This window comes from Rhipicephalus sanguineus, chromosome 1 (genome assembly GCF_013339695.2).
Source record: "Rhipicephalus sanguineus isolate Rsan-2018 chromosome 1, BIME_Rsan_1.4, whole genome shotgun sequence".
Taxonomy (NCBI): Eukaryota; Metazoa; Arthropoda; class Arachnida; order Ixodida; family Ixodidae; genus Rhipicephalus; species Rhipicephalus sanguineus.
In genome coordinates this window covers 105,276,265-105,293,479 of record NC_051176.1, presented here as the reverse complement: position 1 = coordinate 105,293,479, position 17,215 = coordinate 105,276,265, and the positions used below count along the sequence as shown (strand labels likewise).

Below are 17,215 nucleotides of genomic sequence, written 5' to 3'. Positions count from 1 at the left end.
GACAGCTTGCGAAGACCGCAAATATGGGTTACCTTTTTCATCGACGAGGCGTCATCGGAGCCTCTTGTTTTCACACGGTACCAAGTCCACGGTGAGCCAGCTCTGGACATTCCTCGCGAAGTTAGCTCGACTGGACTGATCGACAGGGTACTGCGGGAAGCTTCGATGAGCCGTCAAGCCCTCGTGCAAACAGGATCGGTGAAAGTGAATCTGCAGCGCCAGACCCTGAGCGAACTCATTCTGGAACCCAGTCGCCGTGGCACCTTCAAGCAGGAAACGGCTTCCGGGGAGGTGAGCAGCGTTTTATCTGCTATTGAGCGACAACAATGGTGCATGATGCAACAAGCTGAAATAATGGGATCATTGGTAAAGTCGCTTAGCCAGGAAAAACCACAACGAGAAGTTGTAGAACCTGACCTTTTTGAAGGAGACTCGGAAAATGCGGGTCATTGGATGTGGTTTTTTGAGTATGCATGCGAAAGGAATATGTGGAAAAGTGACGACGCGAAGATTCTGAACATGCGCCGTTATTTGGGTGCCATCGCAAGAAAGTGGTACGATTTGCACTTTATCGATAGAGCACCAATGTGTTGGGAAAGGTGGAAGAGCAACTTTTTGGCGTGTTTCCAAGGCAATGCTGTAGAAAGATGGGATGCGGCACTACACTTCACATACACGTCTGGCTCTTTGCTGGAGTACTGTCTTGAAAAGCTCCGCTTACTGCATTCTGCAGAACCAAGGCTCCCGTCGTCTGCAGTTGTAGCTTTGGTAACGCAAGGTTTTTCGGTCAACATCCGCAGTCAAGTACAAATAAGTGATCCACGATCATTTGATGAACTTCTGCGATGCATACAGACATCAGTGACCACATTTTCTTCGCGAGAACAGCAAGGTGGTACACAAGCCCTTGATCTTTCGAACCAATGTAACAATGAAGCGTTCACTCTGCCATCTGAGCCTGATAACGAGTATCGCGGAAGTGTTCACCAGCGGAACAATGAAAAGGGGCGATTTTCGGCGTTAAGCGAGGCAGAGCTTCCACGTGAGCTAATTACGTTCGATGACAAGCCCCAAGCAAAAACCTACACCGAGACAGTTTACTTGATATCATCCACGTTACTTTACGCCCCTATTAGCGTAGACGGCACTGAAATGAAGGCCCTTGTTGATAGTGGGGCTTCTGTCTCTATCATCAATAAGAGTCGAGTGGATTCAGACTCTGCACAGATTACCGGGCTCTTAACCACCAAACAGAGTTGATACCTTATCCAATGCCGAGGATCGACGATATCATTGACGAGACTGGTGGTTGCCATTGTTTTTAAAGAATAGACCTTTGCAAGGGGTTTTGGCAAATCCCACTCACGGAAGAAACGAAAAAGTACACCGCATTTATAACCCCTTTTGACTTATTTGAGTACAACCGTCTACCATTTGGTTGGAAAAATTCTCCGGCATGGTTCCAGAAAATTATGACTGATATTCTGAAACCTTATTTGGGAGTATTCTGCAACGTCTACATTGATGACATCATCGTGTATTCAAAGACAAAAGAGGAGCACCGGGGTCATCTTTCAAAAGTTCTTCAAGCTTTGAGTCTTTCTCAACTCAAAGTCAATTTCAAGAAAAGTGCTTTCTTTGAAGACAAAGTTGTATTTCTCGGAAGGGTGTTTGACGGATGTACTTAAAGCACGAAACGGGAATCAGTAGAAAGAATTTCTCAGCTGACAAAACCTTATGATGTGCACTCTCTGCGCGTTTTCCTTGGCCTCGCAGGACACTTCGGGGCATTTATCAAGGACTACGCACTGAAGACACGGTGCCTCACACGTTTAACCCAAAAAGACGCACCTTCCAATGGAATGAGGAGTGCGAAGCTGTCTATTGCGAGCTTGTAAAGCTAATATCGTCGGAACCCATCCTGCGCATACCGGACTTTTCTCTGCCTTTCGTACTGAATACGGATGCATCACACTACGCGACGGGTGCAGTTTTGTACCAGAAACCCTCAAAACAGGCCGATCCAATGAAGCATTACGTGGTGGGATACTACAGCTACACGTTGAAACCAGCTGAATTTAATTATTCTACTACAGAAAAGGAAGCGCTGGCAGTGTTAAAAGCAGTTCAGTATTTCCGAACTTACCTTGAAGGGGCTAAGTTCATGCTATTCACGGACCATCAGGCGTTGACACAACTTTTGAATATGGCACAGCCAAGAGGACGCATTGCGAGATGGGTCAACTATCTGCAACAGTTTGATTTCGCCGTTTCGCACCGTCCTGGCCCGCTTCTAACCGATGCTGATGCACTCTCTAGATTGCTTGTTCATGGGTCCAGTGAAAAACCAGAAATGATCGATCATATTAAGCTATGGGAAGGTACAGAAGATCTGCAGTTTATTAATAGAAAGTACTATGTACCACCCAACCGGGTTCAAAAGATTCTTCATCTCTACCATGACACCCCTGGATCAGGTGGACACGATGGCTTCTGGCGCACATACAAGAAATTGCTTATGAGGTTCACATGGCCAGGTATGAAAAAGGACGTCACTAATTATATCCGGACATGCCATCTTTGCCAAGTAAACAAAGTGAAGTACAAGCAGTCGACAGATGTTATGACGAACCCCGAATATTCTAAAGTACCGTTTGAAGTGGTTCATTTAGACTTTGCAGAGCTTAAGAAGAAGGGGGAAGGAGTCATGCGAACGCAAGCTTTTCTGCTTTCCATTGACGAATGCACAAGAACAATCGTGGCTAAAGCAGGGAAAGAGGATGCGAACAGCGTCATCAATCTACTCACAGATGCGTGTTTTAAGCACAGCAAGACACTAGTCTGCGATAACGGTCCTGCTTTCCCTAGTACCAAGCTAGCAAGATGGACTAATGACCGAGGAATACTTATTAAGTATTCTTCTCCGTATCACCCTGCAGCGAACGGATTAGCAGAACGGGCCATACGGGACATCAAACAGTTTTTGAAGATGTATCCAGACTTTCGCGGAGGCTGGAAGTGCTGCCTTGAAGCCGCTGTGAAGCACCACAACCGTTCATACACCACGGGTTTAGGCTGCAGTCCTCATTTTGCTACAACCGGAACAGCACCCATACTGCCTGCAGATCGTGACCTAGGCCTCCTAGAAAAGCTCCAACTTACTGAAGCAGAGAAAAGTGCCGAAGGTCAAGAAGTATATAAGCGCCGGATGAAGAGGAACTTTGATAAAAGGCACAACAGTGACATACCACACATCCAGCCTGGAGACTATGTTCTCGTAAGAAAAGGAGTTGCACCTTCAAATGCTAAATATTACGGACCGTTCCAAGTTGTCAAGACAGCATCTCAACGCGGGATATTGAAGAACGTGTGGTACACTGCAGCCTCGGGTCAAAGAGAGTGTGCTTCCATTGGCAACGTATTTAAGTATTACACCAGGAGGTGTAATCAAAGAAGTCAGGAAGAGTGAAGCGGTCTGCAATAAGCGCATGGAAGAAGATGAAGTGTAATAGGGGTAGAGGTGAAGGAAGAAGTTTGGAATAAAATGGCGGACGACACCCGTCTGAATGAATCCATGTGTTTTATGTATTAGTTCCTAGAAGGAACGCTACATATTACAGAAGATGACAGCGTCTGTAGACCGCCACCGTTTTGCCACTCGACGAATGCTAACGGACACATTCATTTGGCGCCCTCACTAGTGGCCCGTCCCGCAGGGGATCCGTCGCCTCAGTATCACACACACAAAGCCTGCGATGTAGCCAGTTACTTTGCCAACATGTAATAAAAGCGAAGGAAGGCGCTCAGCCTCCCCTTCGAGTACACTTTTTTTTCGGGGAGCTCATAAGCATGCAGAATATTCTCACTACCAGTCGATCAAATCTCACTGCCGTTTCCTTGTGAAATGAGCGATATTCAATACGATTTCATGGTGCCTTCGCGTGAAACGTGTTCTCTGAAGTCTTTTTCTGGTACGTTTGTACAGTTTATAACGCGACAGGCAGGCACTGTTTCAAACTGGGGAGGGGCGAAGCATGCGGTGTGCACCGGTGTTTTCCACAACAAAATCTTTACTGCTTTACTCGCCACCGGTCCCCTAACGCACCATCAATTAGCATATATGTTTCAAGAAGTGGTGTTTAAATAGATGACTTTACCGTAGAGATGCATGTTTGGTTCTCTGGTTTTAAATAAGAAACTTTAGCGCCTTGGTAAATTTCGTCCGGAATTCTGACACCATTGCTAAGCCAGACATAATGTTCAGGCAAAAACAACGAACCTTTAACTCATAATACGCATATTATGGATCGGTGGCGAGTAGTGGGATTTAACCAATTTTTATGGCGCATACCCGTTTATTATGGACCGTGACGACGACATGACACGCCGACAAGGCGAGACCCTAAGGTGCTTCGCCCCTAAAATAGAAAAAAAAAAACGCTGGTCCGCTGCCAGCAATCGAGTGGTCGCGCGCTCGCTTCCGGGAAAACATCGGCGACATTCGGCGGCTTCATTCCCGCGCTCTGGATGGATGGATGCTATGAGCGTCCCCTTTATAACGGGGCGGTGACATGTCTGCCGCCAGGCTCGAAGAAAAAAAAAAGCTTCCTTGTTTCATGTTGGCCTAATACCTTATCTACATTGATTAAATCTATGTTATTATACCAAAAAATATAAATTCACGGTCTATCTCTCTGCCTCTTAATGCAGAATGACCTTATTTTTCCCCCATTATTTATTTTTGTTCTTTATCTCTATTTTTCTGCCACCAATACTCTAACCGTCTCTTACTTATTTCTATCGCGGACGTGTTCAGCTTTCCATTGTTGTCCCTAAAACCCAAGGCTTCATGTAGACTCGTGCCCACACGTATACCTGGGTGAATATCGCTCTCGAAGCGCGATCCAGCTCCCTCTAGTGGAGACAGGTGGTACGACGCATGACGCAGCATGGCCTCCTAGATGCTTGCCGGCGGGTTTCTCTCCGGCCGTCCCAAGCGCACGGAGAAAGTGCAATGTCAGAGGTGGGCGTGGCCCTCTCCTCCTCCGCATCGCGGCCCTCGCCACTGAGGGTCAGAAAGGCTGCCGCGCTGTTGATGCGTCTTGCGTGAGGCGAGGAAAAAATGGTTCTGTGCTTACATATAAGCTCACACTGATTTGGAAATGTCAGGTCAGTGTGTTCGAGAGGCAAAGGGCATGTTGGGGCCAATTTTTTCTTAAATGCGCTTTTTTTTTTTTTTTTGCTCTAGATATGCACCTTCTATATTAGAGCACTTAAAAGTGCGATGCTTCTGCAAGAGATCCGCATGTGCTGGATACGCACTACGATGTTTGCGGGCTGCATTGTATGGCGTATTGTACAGTTGCGCAAAGTGCGCTGAAAGGAGAAACGCGCAACTGTTGCGCGTTGACGGACGGACGCCGCCGACGGACGGTCACCGCGAGTATGACACATTAAAGGCTTTCACCTTAATACTACCAGAGACGAACTGATGCGCCGTTATAGTTATCTATACCAGGAAAATCGAGCAGTTGCAATGCCTTCCTCCGTAAATCGGGCCAAAATAAATGCTGTAACAGAAAAAAAAAAACTTGCCTTCAGTGCATTCAGAAGATCCAGCCGCTGATCCTTCCTAGCACGCGAAAAAGTGCCGACGTGCACGCTAGCTGGTATGCCGTGGGCTCTGCTTTCTGCCGCGATCTCCGCTGCCGCCTGAATCCTCACTAAACGCGCGCTCTCGCGGTAGCCGCGCGCGAGGCGCATTACATATTTTTGCTGGGGAGTGCGGCGATTGGGACGGCCGGACAGAAACCCGCCGGCGCACAATCTCGGAGGCCATGGATGCCGTTACAAAAGAACGAAAATGGCGCTATCTAACTTTTACTCGTGGAACATCTGCCTGTTTTTCACAACGCTCTATGAACCTAATGGTTGTAAACGGTGCCTTACGTAGTTTTAAGGCGCACGTTGTCGTAGTTTGGAACTGAAATGATTAACAGGAAACGCAAAATTGTTCTCAAGACGCATGCAAACTGCTGCTCTCACGCCCACGCCCGACATCGCATACCGTATGCGCAAAGGCGCGCATGTGTCCGCTTTCGGCTCCTCAATTTCTACGTATGGAGCACAGTGCAGGGTGCGTTGGTTTGTGGAGTTTAACGTCGCAAAGCGACTCAGGCTATGACAGACGTTGTAGTTGAGGGCTTCGGATAATTTCGACAACCCGGTGTTCTTTAACGTGCACCTGAATCCAAGTACACGGGCGTTCTTTGCATTTACAGTGCACGGTTGGTGGTCGAAATAGGATGGGGGCAGTGTAAATTTGAAGGCACCACGCCTTCGGACAATCCCAGTCTTTCACTAGTGATGCGTCTGAAGCGGCCTTTATACTTATTTAACATGGGCCGGACATTAATTACCTCCATTCCCACTAACTCACATCCAGCCGCAAAATCTGTGTGTGCCGTATCAGTGCGACCTTGCTTCTTTGGATAACATTTTCTGACTGCACTGCTCTCACCTTTGCTTCGTTACCAGAAATTAAGCTACTTTCCTCGCACCATGAGGAAGGTTTTATTTTCGTTGACCCTTCAACTGCCATGCGCACGCATATTAACGCTGTACGTTATGTTCCTTCTTTTCTCACCGCTTTTGCACGTGCCTTTTTTTTTCACAGGTATCAACGTGAACGACAGTTTGGCCTCAACGTATGCTGATGTCAGCACGCAAGGTTCCGACGAGGACTCTGCGACGTACACCGAAGACCTGGTCGCCGACATTATATTAAACGTTGCGAGGAAAAACGTTCACTTCTACAGGTGAGAATAGACGCCTGCCCACAGTTAATATGAAACTGAGAAATGCATTATATACCCAACGAGTTCGATAGGTGGTCCAGGTAGCAATCCTCAGTCGTCATGTCCATTCAGTCAGAAAAAAAAAAGTGCCATAACGACCTTTATGTTGGCAAGGCTGTATTCTGTTTCGGGAAAAAGCCTGAAATCAAGAATAATGGTTCGCGTAGTACATTGGAAACGATACCTTCAGACTATCAGCAAAATAAAAGCTGTACCACCAAGCTCAGTTATTCGCAACGGCCGTCGATTCCACGAGATAGCTCAGCTGAACTTCATCATCAGTTACAAAAGTAATGAATTATTAATATGCGCTCCTTTTCATGCGCAGCCTATTTAGCATTTCAGTTAAGGCAAATCCAAGTTTCTCTAAGCGCTTCATTTCACACTGGTCCATTGTGTTGGGGTCGTATTCTCGAAACTCCGGTTGTGTATACTGCCATTTCCAATAGAGGATGTGGCTTGGTGGCAGTCTTAATTTACCGACCCTCTTGTCCAACGAAACAACAACGTGCTCTTGCTCTTACAGTTGATCGGGTAACGGTGGTCGAGTTCACATTAGCGAACCGTATTCGCTAATGACAAGACCCGGTGTGGTCATGACTGGTACCTATTCTTCTTAACGGTTCTATAGCGTAAGAACTTTCTTGGCGTTTTGCAGCCCGGAACTGATGGAGCTTTGGCCTGCAAAGAAATGTTTAGTATTAACCACTCATCATCTCGGCGATTCTTACAACTGGTGGAAGGGGCGACCTTCTTACGTGCTATTCCCGCATTCGAAATGACAGCTTCCTGAATTCCTAGCATATATGTGGGCGATAATACTGCAGCGAACATCGGACGTTAAAATGCGGTCACGAAGAGCACATGTCGGAAGCCTTCGGGCTATCAGAAACGCATTCACCGTCGAAGGTTGGAGCACTTGCGAATGATTTAGAAGAACAGACTGTTGGGCGAGTTGGTAATGCATTCTGTAAAAACTGCGCGAAAAACGTGGAAAAAGGGAGAAACTGACGACACAAGCGCATACTAACAACTGAAGGTTTATTGAAAAACCCAGAATATGAAGAGCAAATAAACCACGTGTGCAAGGTTAAACAACAGACAGTTACAAGTGCGCATCGAGATACGCAATCTCCGCCTCGTGCAACGCCACAGATGGCCTGGCAACACAACTATCTCTAGCTTTGGAGATAAAATACGCTTCAACAATCTCACGTATAGTACGTTCCTTGTGTCTTGCTAGAACTTTCGTTCCGCGAAAAAGCGGGCTGCACTTACAATCGCGGCAGTGTAAAGACAGATTTGTAGAAGGCTGTCCTTTCATCAACAACCTGTGGTCATTCAATCTCTGATTAAGACAGCGGCCGGTCTGCCCGATATAACTGTTTTCACAGGAGAGAGAAGCAGAATATACCACACCTTTGCAACATTCCGATAGGCCGTCCCTGTGTTTGACCCCACACTCAAACCACTTTGGAGATGCACCCTCCACCTTTCTTTCGACAGCCCCGCAAATCCTGCCCAACTTATTCCTCGCCGAAAATACCACGTGTACTCCGTACTTCGCACCAACCTTTTTGAGGTGGTGCGAGACAACATGCAGGTAGGAGATGCTGACCAGTGCATTCTTATCCGGATCACTCGCAACAGGGGTTGAATCTTTTCGCTCGGACTTCAGGTTGCGCAAAATCTTTTCACAAAGGCGGGCCTGTGAAGAGGCGGAGATTGCGTATCTCGATGCGCACTTGTAACTGTCTGTTGTTTAACCTTGCACACGTGGTTTATTTTCTATTCATATTCTGTGTTTTCTCAATAAACCTTCAGTTGTTAGTATGCGCTCGTGTCGTCAGTTTCTCCCTTTGTCCACGTTTTTCGCGCCGTTTTTACAGATCGCGAATGATGACACGAAATTGTAGTGGAACACTACAAACTTCCAACACGCGCGTCTGCACCGTCTGGACCACTCTCATTGACTACACAAACTCATCTGGACTATCTCGACTCAAGAAAATAGTACTGTGACGAACGTGGCTTCATGTCGGTTTTACAAATTATTTGCTTTCCGCATAAGGCGTAAATACTTGTGACTACCGTGGTAGCGAGGGAGCTATGGATTATGTTCACTACAGAGTGTCACGCTACAACGTATAAAGGAAGTCGCTAGCGACAGCGTTGGCCGGGGTTAGGCGCCAATAATCCTTTGGTGCCGCCCTGTACGGTCGTTACACAAGAAGTCGGTCGAAGCACTCTTGATGTTTTCAGGTTAAAGTGGGCTATTGTAGAAACCGCAAGGCCGAAATTATGACAGCTTCATGATATGAACGCCTCCGTTGCAGTTATGCATTATCATGCATCCATTGCAACTATGCCATATTAAACATGAAGGCAGCTTCGAAGGTACCTACGTGTACGAAAGTACTAAATTGAAAGTGCGAGCAAGCGTGCACGTGACCTCCGAGATTGTAGAATATTGCGGCGTTACTTGACCGTGCCGCCAAATTTCGAGGATTTGCTGAGCTGGCGCAGCCTCTCTCTTCAAGTGTACCACAACTAAAGAGTGCGAAGAGGTCTGAGGAACCAGGCCGGACTGTCTCTTATAGCTTGCTGTCTAAACATCATGATAGAAATTTAAAGCCAGTGCAATTATTCGCAGAGGATGTGGAGGATCACAGATTCACAGACCACACGTCTTCCCACAGGCATAACAGTGCAGAATGAAGACTTGGTGTATCCGAAGCGGCTGCCAGCCCCTCAAATTGTTGCAGCGCGTTTCCAGCCGCAAGGTTGCCCTTATGTGTGCTAGCGGAAAAAGTAAACCACCGAAAAGAGAGGGGTGCGTGGGTTGTGTTTGTATATGAACAATTTAACATGAAATATATTTGACGAACGAACTGTATTTAGCTTAATAAAGGCATTCGTGTGCAACTTCAGACAAGTGTCCTGCAACCCAGGCGCGTGAAATTAGCATCCTTACATGACTGAAGGGTTCCTTTTGTGCGGACGATGGACTGGCGCTTTCAGAATACGCTTACCTCATGTATAATTCGCGGTATGAAAGCATGTTTAAACGCTCCTAATTTGGCTCCAGTGCTAACATATGTATAAGTTGTCTACCTCGCCCATTTCTCTCTCTCCCTCTCTCTGTCGCTAATAATATGGTCGTCGTATGACGACTTCCCGTAGCCTTTTCTAAAAAAAAAACCCCTCTGTAGCGTACCAGCCGCTTCATCACGCCCATCCATATATATAGAGACTGTCATGGGTCAAAACGGCGTCGTACTAACGCTCCTGTGCTCCTTGCAGGTGCGTGACCGTGACCTGCGCTTACCGCAGTGCTGTTTAATGCTCCAGCACAAGGAAGGGCGTTCGTTATACCGGCATTTCCATCTCCTCAACGCAGTGTTCCATGGCACGCGAGTGGTCTGGACCCCGAGCTCTCGGCGCACAGCGGCTACTTGGAGAAGCTGACCGAGGCGCTGCTCACCACGATCAAGGCCATGGTGGACGAGGCGTCACAGGTCGAGACGCCCGACTGGGACGAGCTGCCCCCCACTTTCCGCAAGGTTGTACAGGTACGCATTGACGTGTGGGCGAAGGGGATAATGAAAAGCTTAAACATACCGCAAAGGCTTTCGCAAATGTTTGTCGCCAATTTCTTCTTATCCTTTATTTTACGCGTCATTGAACAATCCAGAGCAGCGTAATTTTCAATAATTATTACATACGTCGATAGCACTGTGCCTATTGCATTGAATGCGTGCTCTCGCTGCCAAAGGATATGCCCCTTGAACGCTGACTTGTCCAAATACTCGCGTCACATCGTTATTTCTTTGTTCCTTAAGTTTTATTGTCAGCTCTCACGCCCTTACTCTTCCCCGACGAGCAACGTGAGGCGAAACAGGCACCGTGCCATAGCGTGGCGCGCGCGCGATGGCACTTGCTAGGTTAGCTTGAACAGGTTATCTGTTCGGTACCACCCCACCTTCACAAACACTCACGCACGTACGCATGGCACGGATCCACAGCGTGCCCCAACGTTAGCGTTGCACCTCAGGCAACGCTAACGCTATCGTGTTTACGCTTTTCTAAAGCTTGACAATAGACCTTTTTCAAGCAATCCCAGAACACCCCGAGGGCGCGCGAAGCACTATGGGAAAAGTGTGTACGGTGAGCCCGCCGGCTGTTCCGTCGCTCGCTGCTCGTTGGCACCGTGGGAGCACCAAACGAAAAAAAAAAAACGCGTCGCCACTGGTTGACTATTATTAAATCCTAAATACTACACGTCTGAAGGCACCTGCATGTATCTCTACGCATGAAATGCGAAAGAAATGATGCAGTCAGTGTAGGTATATTACCGAGCGGATGTATACCGGATGTAGCAGTTAAGCAGCATGCGAGTTATCACGTGCCGGTATACATGCAGTAAAAACGTGCTATCGTGAGCAATGTGAGCTGGAACACCGAATTCGTATTTATTCAATGATTACTTGTTCACAAGCCACTACGGCATTTAATGCCATAGTGGCTCGTGATAGGGTTTAACCAAACTGTAGAGAGGTGTTACAGTGTTCAGGTATACAGATGATTATATTATTTTAATTGACAAGTCATGAGCTGTACAAAGAAGTGAGCACATCCTAAACGTGTTTAAAGAAAAAGGGATTGGACTAGAATTCACTTGCGAGATGCCTTGCTCTAATAATTTGCAGTTTCTTGATGCATGTTTTTAAGTTTCACTGCGGAACATGTTCGCGGGCACTATAGCCCGCGTTCAGTGAAATCGGTGTTCAATTTCGCGTCGGCCCATTAGAATATTGGTAAACGAGGAATTGTGATGTTATGATTACGCAAGGCATTGGAAAAAAACTTGCGCACATAAGATGAGCAGTAGTTTCCAGCTGCAAAGTGATCAAAGAGGCGGGATATCCTGCGTATCGTTGTATCGGTTCGCGAAAGTCTGTTCGCATGGCAAAGAAAGATTAACACGGACGTTCTTCATCCGTAAATAATGAAGAAACTATAAATACTTCAGTTATTCCACGTATGTATAAGAAGTTCTTCAGTCGCATGGCCTGAAGAACGTAGGGAAGCGATGTGGGGGTGAAGGTTGTGTTTGCCGCCCCAAATAAGCTCAGTCGCATTAATGTCGCAGGTGTCTGCGGTTGGCAAAGAAAAATGCGGTCAGAGGCATGCCGATTGTTTTGTAAATTGTGTAGGAGTTAACCGCAAATTTCTCTTTCTTGTCTCCACATGTACATCGGCTAGACTGGTCGATGTATTAATACGCGCCTCAACGAGCATCGAAATTCATTTAATGGAGCCGTCTCATCTCGCCTCTCTATGTCAGTCATGAAAATGTAATCCCATCTTCGAAAGCACAGTAATTTTGTACTATCAACCTAATCAGACAACGCGAGAAATTTCGGTGGCATATCATGTCACAAATAACGCCACACTTTGTGTCATTCAACCTTCTCATTCGTTACAAGACAAGGAATTCTACTTTATTAATCGACTGTAAGCACGCGCCTTGGTTGTTTGACTTTTCGTACCTCTTTATGACACGCGCGACGCACTCCCATTTTTTTATGCTTTTTTTCACGCGTGCAATAATCTTTCAGTTGTGTGTGAGCGCTGGTTTGTGCATTTCCTTCCTTGTACTGCTCCTTTCTTTTTTCGCTCTAAGTATTATTCCAACCTGTAGTTATAGCACCAACGAAGGTTAGTAGGCACTTAAAGTTCGTTTCATATATGGTGCGAGCGACGCAATGGATGTATCCCATTTCCCCAAATGCCGACTACACTTTCTAGTGCACTCTTTAAATATCAGAACCTCACACTGTAGTCGTCGACAGTGTCGATGGACGCTGATTCCAAATGCATCCGCGAATCATAGACCGCTCCTGCACTTCATAGGCAACCAAGGTGTATTTTTTTTATTTATGCCGTAAGGAGCAATGAGGCCAAAAAAATAAATAAAAGGTGACGCTTCTGAGCCGCTCAACTTAGAGTTACTGTATAAGCTTAAAGGTAGCATATACAGTAACTCTAGCTCAACTGGTTCAACAGTGAGAGTGATGCAAATCGTCGAGAGGCCGTCACAGCTAAGCACTGAAGTTCGTGATTGAATTGCGCAGTAACGTGTTGCACCTTACCAAATTCACTGTGTCTAAGAAGTCCTGGCACGGCGCAAGGGGAAAGCTACAGCGCGAGGCCCGCGCGCTCGTCGCGGTGGCTGCTGCGGCGTACACACATTTCCCATGAGCGCTTGCGCGCCCGTTGGCGGCGCTCGTGTGCTTGAAAAAGGTCTATTCTGCAAGACGGCCGAAGAGGGGGGGGGGGGGGGGTCTCACTGTAGGATGACAAAAGTCTTGCGTAAAAAGGCTGAGACTATAAGGGAGAGTGCAGCACCACTCACGGTGCTTAAAATTCGGTACCCACGATAGTGTGAGGCAGCCCTGAAGTTTTTCTTTTTTTTTAGCTTTCCTTTACCTTAGTAGCATCATCATCTGCATAACTCGCCGAAATTTTTATCTACTTCTTCTTTTGCTATACGCAACAGAGCATGCTTGCTACACAGTTTAGCGCCTAGGTATGGCTAACGCTTATGTTTGCGCAATTTGTACGCCCCCCCCCCCCCCCCGGGAGCGCCAAGGCCGAAGTTTTTCTTTCCTCCTTCTTTAGGGGCTATACAGTTTTCGTATCCCTTGTTGCTGTTTAATTAAGCGGTGATGATAGCGTGTGGGTTTAACAGCATATAAGACGCCGACCGCAAGATATATATACATATATAACATACGCAGCTGCTTTAACCACGCGCAAGCATATCACCTCGCTGTGCGCGGCCTGTCTAATACGCTTGTGCAATTAATACGCGCGCATCAGTAATTCCCAACTTTTCGGGCCACCTCTCTCTGGAGAGACGGGATGGCAGCGGCGCATACACCGTACGCAGCTGGGCTTTCTGCAGTTTCGACGCATTCTCCACGCTTTTCGCTCGTAAGCGGCGTTGCGTTTCACGTGCCCGAGAGAGGGACGCGCCATAACCGGGCGCCGCGAGCGGGTATCAGCCGGTGATGCTGACCGAATGCATAATTAGCGGTGTATAGCTAGCGCTGCATTTCCGCCCCAACAGGGGGTATACCTCTCTGTTTGTGAATTATTCAATACCCTTTCAGTGGGACACCGTGTAAGCTTCGACGCGCCACGCGCTCCGTGGGCAGGCGGTCGTGTACCTACATACACAACCCATATGTTGCCAGCTCGGTGCGCATATGCGACGCCAGGTATAGATTGCGTCCGCCGATATGGTGCATTTTTCACCATGGCAACGACCCTGCAATGCCCTGCCGAGCGCGCATTCAAAGCGTGCAACTGCGCGTCCCTTGTGTGAGGCATACAGTATCAGGATTCCACGACCCGCGGAGGATGTATCGATGACTGCTCTCACGGCAAATACACGCGGCTCCCGCACGAGAACTCCGTTTGCAGTGGCTCACGGCTCATCCCTCAGCCTGCACAAGTGTATACAAGCCTTGTTTGTTCGCTGTGACGCAAGGCGCCGCGTGTGCATGTTGCAAGCACTCAAGAGACACGCATGCACTGGGCCGCCAACGTTTGCTCGAGTCGCGCCGCGACTTGAACAGTACCCCTGGATGTGGGTAAACGTCCTGCGGCATTATTCCTATATCCTCTCGAAGCCGTGGCCGTGTAGCGGCCGGACGCTGCTTATTTGACCGCCCTCATTTCCCAAGCAAAGAAGCTAGGCGACCGCTTATGCCGGGGGTTATAGAAAAATGAGACAACATATCGCCCCCGCCGTTTTTTACCGATCAACGACGAAATGAATCACGTACGCTTTTTCTTTTTCTTGGCGTGAATTCGCTACAAAAAATAAACACTATCTATTCGAAACAAGAACTCGGCTTCCCAGATACTTTCTTTGTTGCTTTTTTAAGAGGCTCGCGGCTTCTATCGCTCGTGCTGCTAGCAGGACGATTCCAACACGGCATCTGTGCAACAAGAAAGAGAAAGAAAAAAGATACGCTGACGAAAGCATCGTTTTGTTGCGCTTGCTTATTCATCTGACTTGGGTGCTATGTGTTGTAATAATTATTTTTATTTTCCATTCCCTTCGCCCTCCGTTATTTGCCCGCGTAACACCCCGCATGTTCTTTTTACTGGCGGCATTGACCTCCCGAAAAATGAATTATAAGAAATGTATGGAAATACAGAGAAAAAAAGAACCGAGCGCCCAGAGGTTGTGCATACTCATGCCTGAGCATCAGCAGGATTCTGTGTGTGCGCGCGAATCTTTGCATGCATGTGTTTGTTCTATGTCCTCATGCGTTCATAGTATCTGTTTATTATTGAGTTTGTATGCAAGTTCCAACTTTTGTACTCATATAGGCGCACGTGCCTGCGTGTGTTTACCTTAATTTAATTGGAATGTCCACACAGCAACAGCCAACTTAGTTGCAATGCCTGAGGCTTTTTCCTCAATACGTAGCGGTTGTAACAAGTCCAAAGGTCATGTTAACATGAAGGCAGACCAAAGCTTGCGTTGACTTTTGGCTTTGGTTTCCCGTGCATGTGGAATAAGGGTTTGGTTAACTAGGAAGGGGCTCTTTCAGCGCCTATATAGTGAGATGGAAAAGGTCGCAGTTTCGCCACAAGGGCGAAGCGATGAATGTTATAGCAACAAGGTGGAATGTTATATGAAGTAAACCTAACAACTAACTCGTTTAGTATCCGATCTCGCGTAACTCAACGAAACGCTGGCGTAAGGGAATACTGCCGCTCCAGGGAGCGAAGCGGTTTTCGTGCTGTCTGTCGCCTCAACGTGAAGTATAGTGGCGAGAGCACAGCACGTACAATTTTGGGAGCTGTCTACTGATTTCTGTCGAGATAGCGCTTGCGACCGCGCCCATTTGATCAAAGTTCGCAGTCGCTGCCCGAGCGACGCAGTCCCTCCACCAGCACCCCTTCTTGCTCCTTCGCCCGACGAAGCTGGCCGGCGCGTTTCATCTATGCTTGGGTCGCGCGCGTCTGCAGCAGCCTTCGCAAGCTTTCGCTCGCGCATATAACATATGGTGCGTGGGGCGATGTTATCGATTTGGAATTTATACGGAACGTGACGGCGACGGCAAAAATTCGCCTCGAGTATCCACATAATTGCTGTCGCAATAAAAAGCACAACCTTTGCCATGCAGGAGGTGGTTCGCGAGTCGCAGACGCATCTGTGCAACAGCCGGCAGCTGCTGCGTTGTCTGGGCGTGTCGCAGTCTTTAGACAGCGACTACGGCCCGCTACTGCAGATCCAGCAACTTATGCTGGCCGACGAGGAGCGTGTGCGCCACACACCCATCATCGTGTGCGGTCGGGAAGGGTGCGGAAAGTCTACACTGCTATCTCAGGTACGCCTCTTTGGTGACGTCTGTGACCTGGAAGGTGCGCGGACGTACCTCGTCCACTTTACGCCGCCGGCACCGCCCACCGTCGTCTGGACATATAGACAAATTATTTCGTGTATTTATGTTTCTGACAGGCACGCTTTGCTACACATAATCAGTACTAAACGAAATGGGCAGCAGTCATCCTGGCTGTTTTCTTTCTTCTGTGAAATCCCGCGCAAAACCCTGTGACCTGTCGCTCAAACACGTATTTTATCGTCCACTTGAATTAATTTCCATTTACGTCACAATCACTACGCTACAGTCGAAAGCTACACATAATGTCCTGTGTGCTTTCCCTGGATTCATTGTTTGTTAGCATCGTTAGGTTGTGTCTAGCAAAGAGAACGAGCACATCGAACCCTTTCTTTCGTTGTATATAGGTGTTGTGGCAATGGGTATACATGTAGGCGAAGAGGGGGGGGGGGGGGTCAGTGTCTTTATCACATTTTTCTGTTTCTTCGCACGACTAATGGAAACATTATCAAGCGCAATAGTTATGCAGAACCATTGCAGATATAGTACAGTTTCAGTTAGGACTTTGTTCCCCCAGCTGTTACTAGCCTTAAATGGTTTGCTCTCATACCGCAAGAAAAACCCGAACTATGGCGTTGCGTTGAAAGCCAGGTACGGGAACTCTTGTAATAATGTCTTCAGATTATTCACTACTCACGTGCCGCTGTGTTCAATAAAAATATATCAATAATCAAACCAGTTGAGTTACAATAGAATTGTAAATATTTAACGAATCGGCCAGGGAAAACTCTAAAACGGTACAAGACGGCTGGAGACGTCGCCTTGATGTTCCTTCTCTAACTAGCCATGATACCATGGATATTGATGGCGTCCTCTGGGGCGTAGTTAATGCTTCATTGCTAAAGCTGGGTGGACTATATGGTGCTATAA

General features: G+C 47.5%; 1 protein-coding gene across 1 annotated transcript in view; it reads left to right on the top strand.

Annotated features, from left to right (window-relative positions):
* LOC119378552 (protein qui-1) overlaps positions 1 to 17,215 on the top strand; it is a 285,309-nt gene that overhangs the window by 188,017 nt on the left and 80,077 nt on the right. Inside the window, exons 6-8 of the mRNA XM_037647671.2 lie at positions 6,677 to 6,818; positions 10,258 to 10,429; positions 16,070 to 16,273. Coding sequence (XP_037503599.1) covers positions 6,677 to 6,818; positions 10,258 to 10,429; positions 16,070 to 16,273 — 518 coding nt within the window. The remainder of the gene's footprint in view (positions 1 to 6,676; positions 6,819 to 10,257; positions 10,430 to 16,069; positions 16,274 to 17,215) is intronic.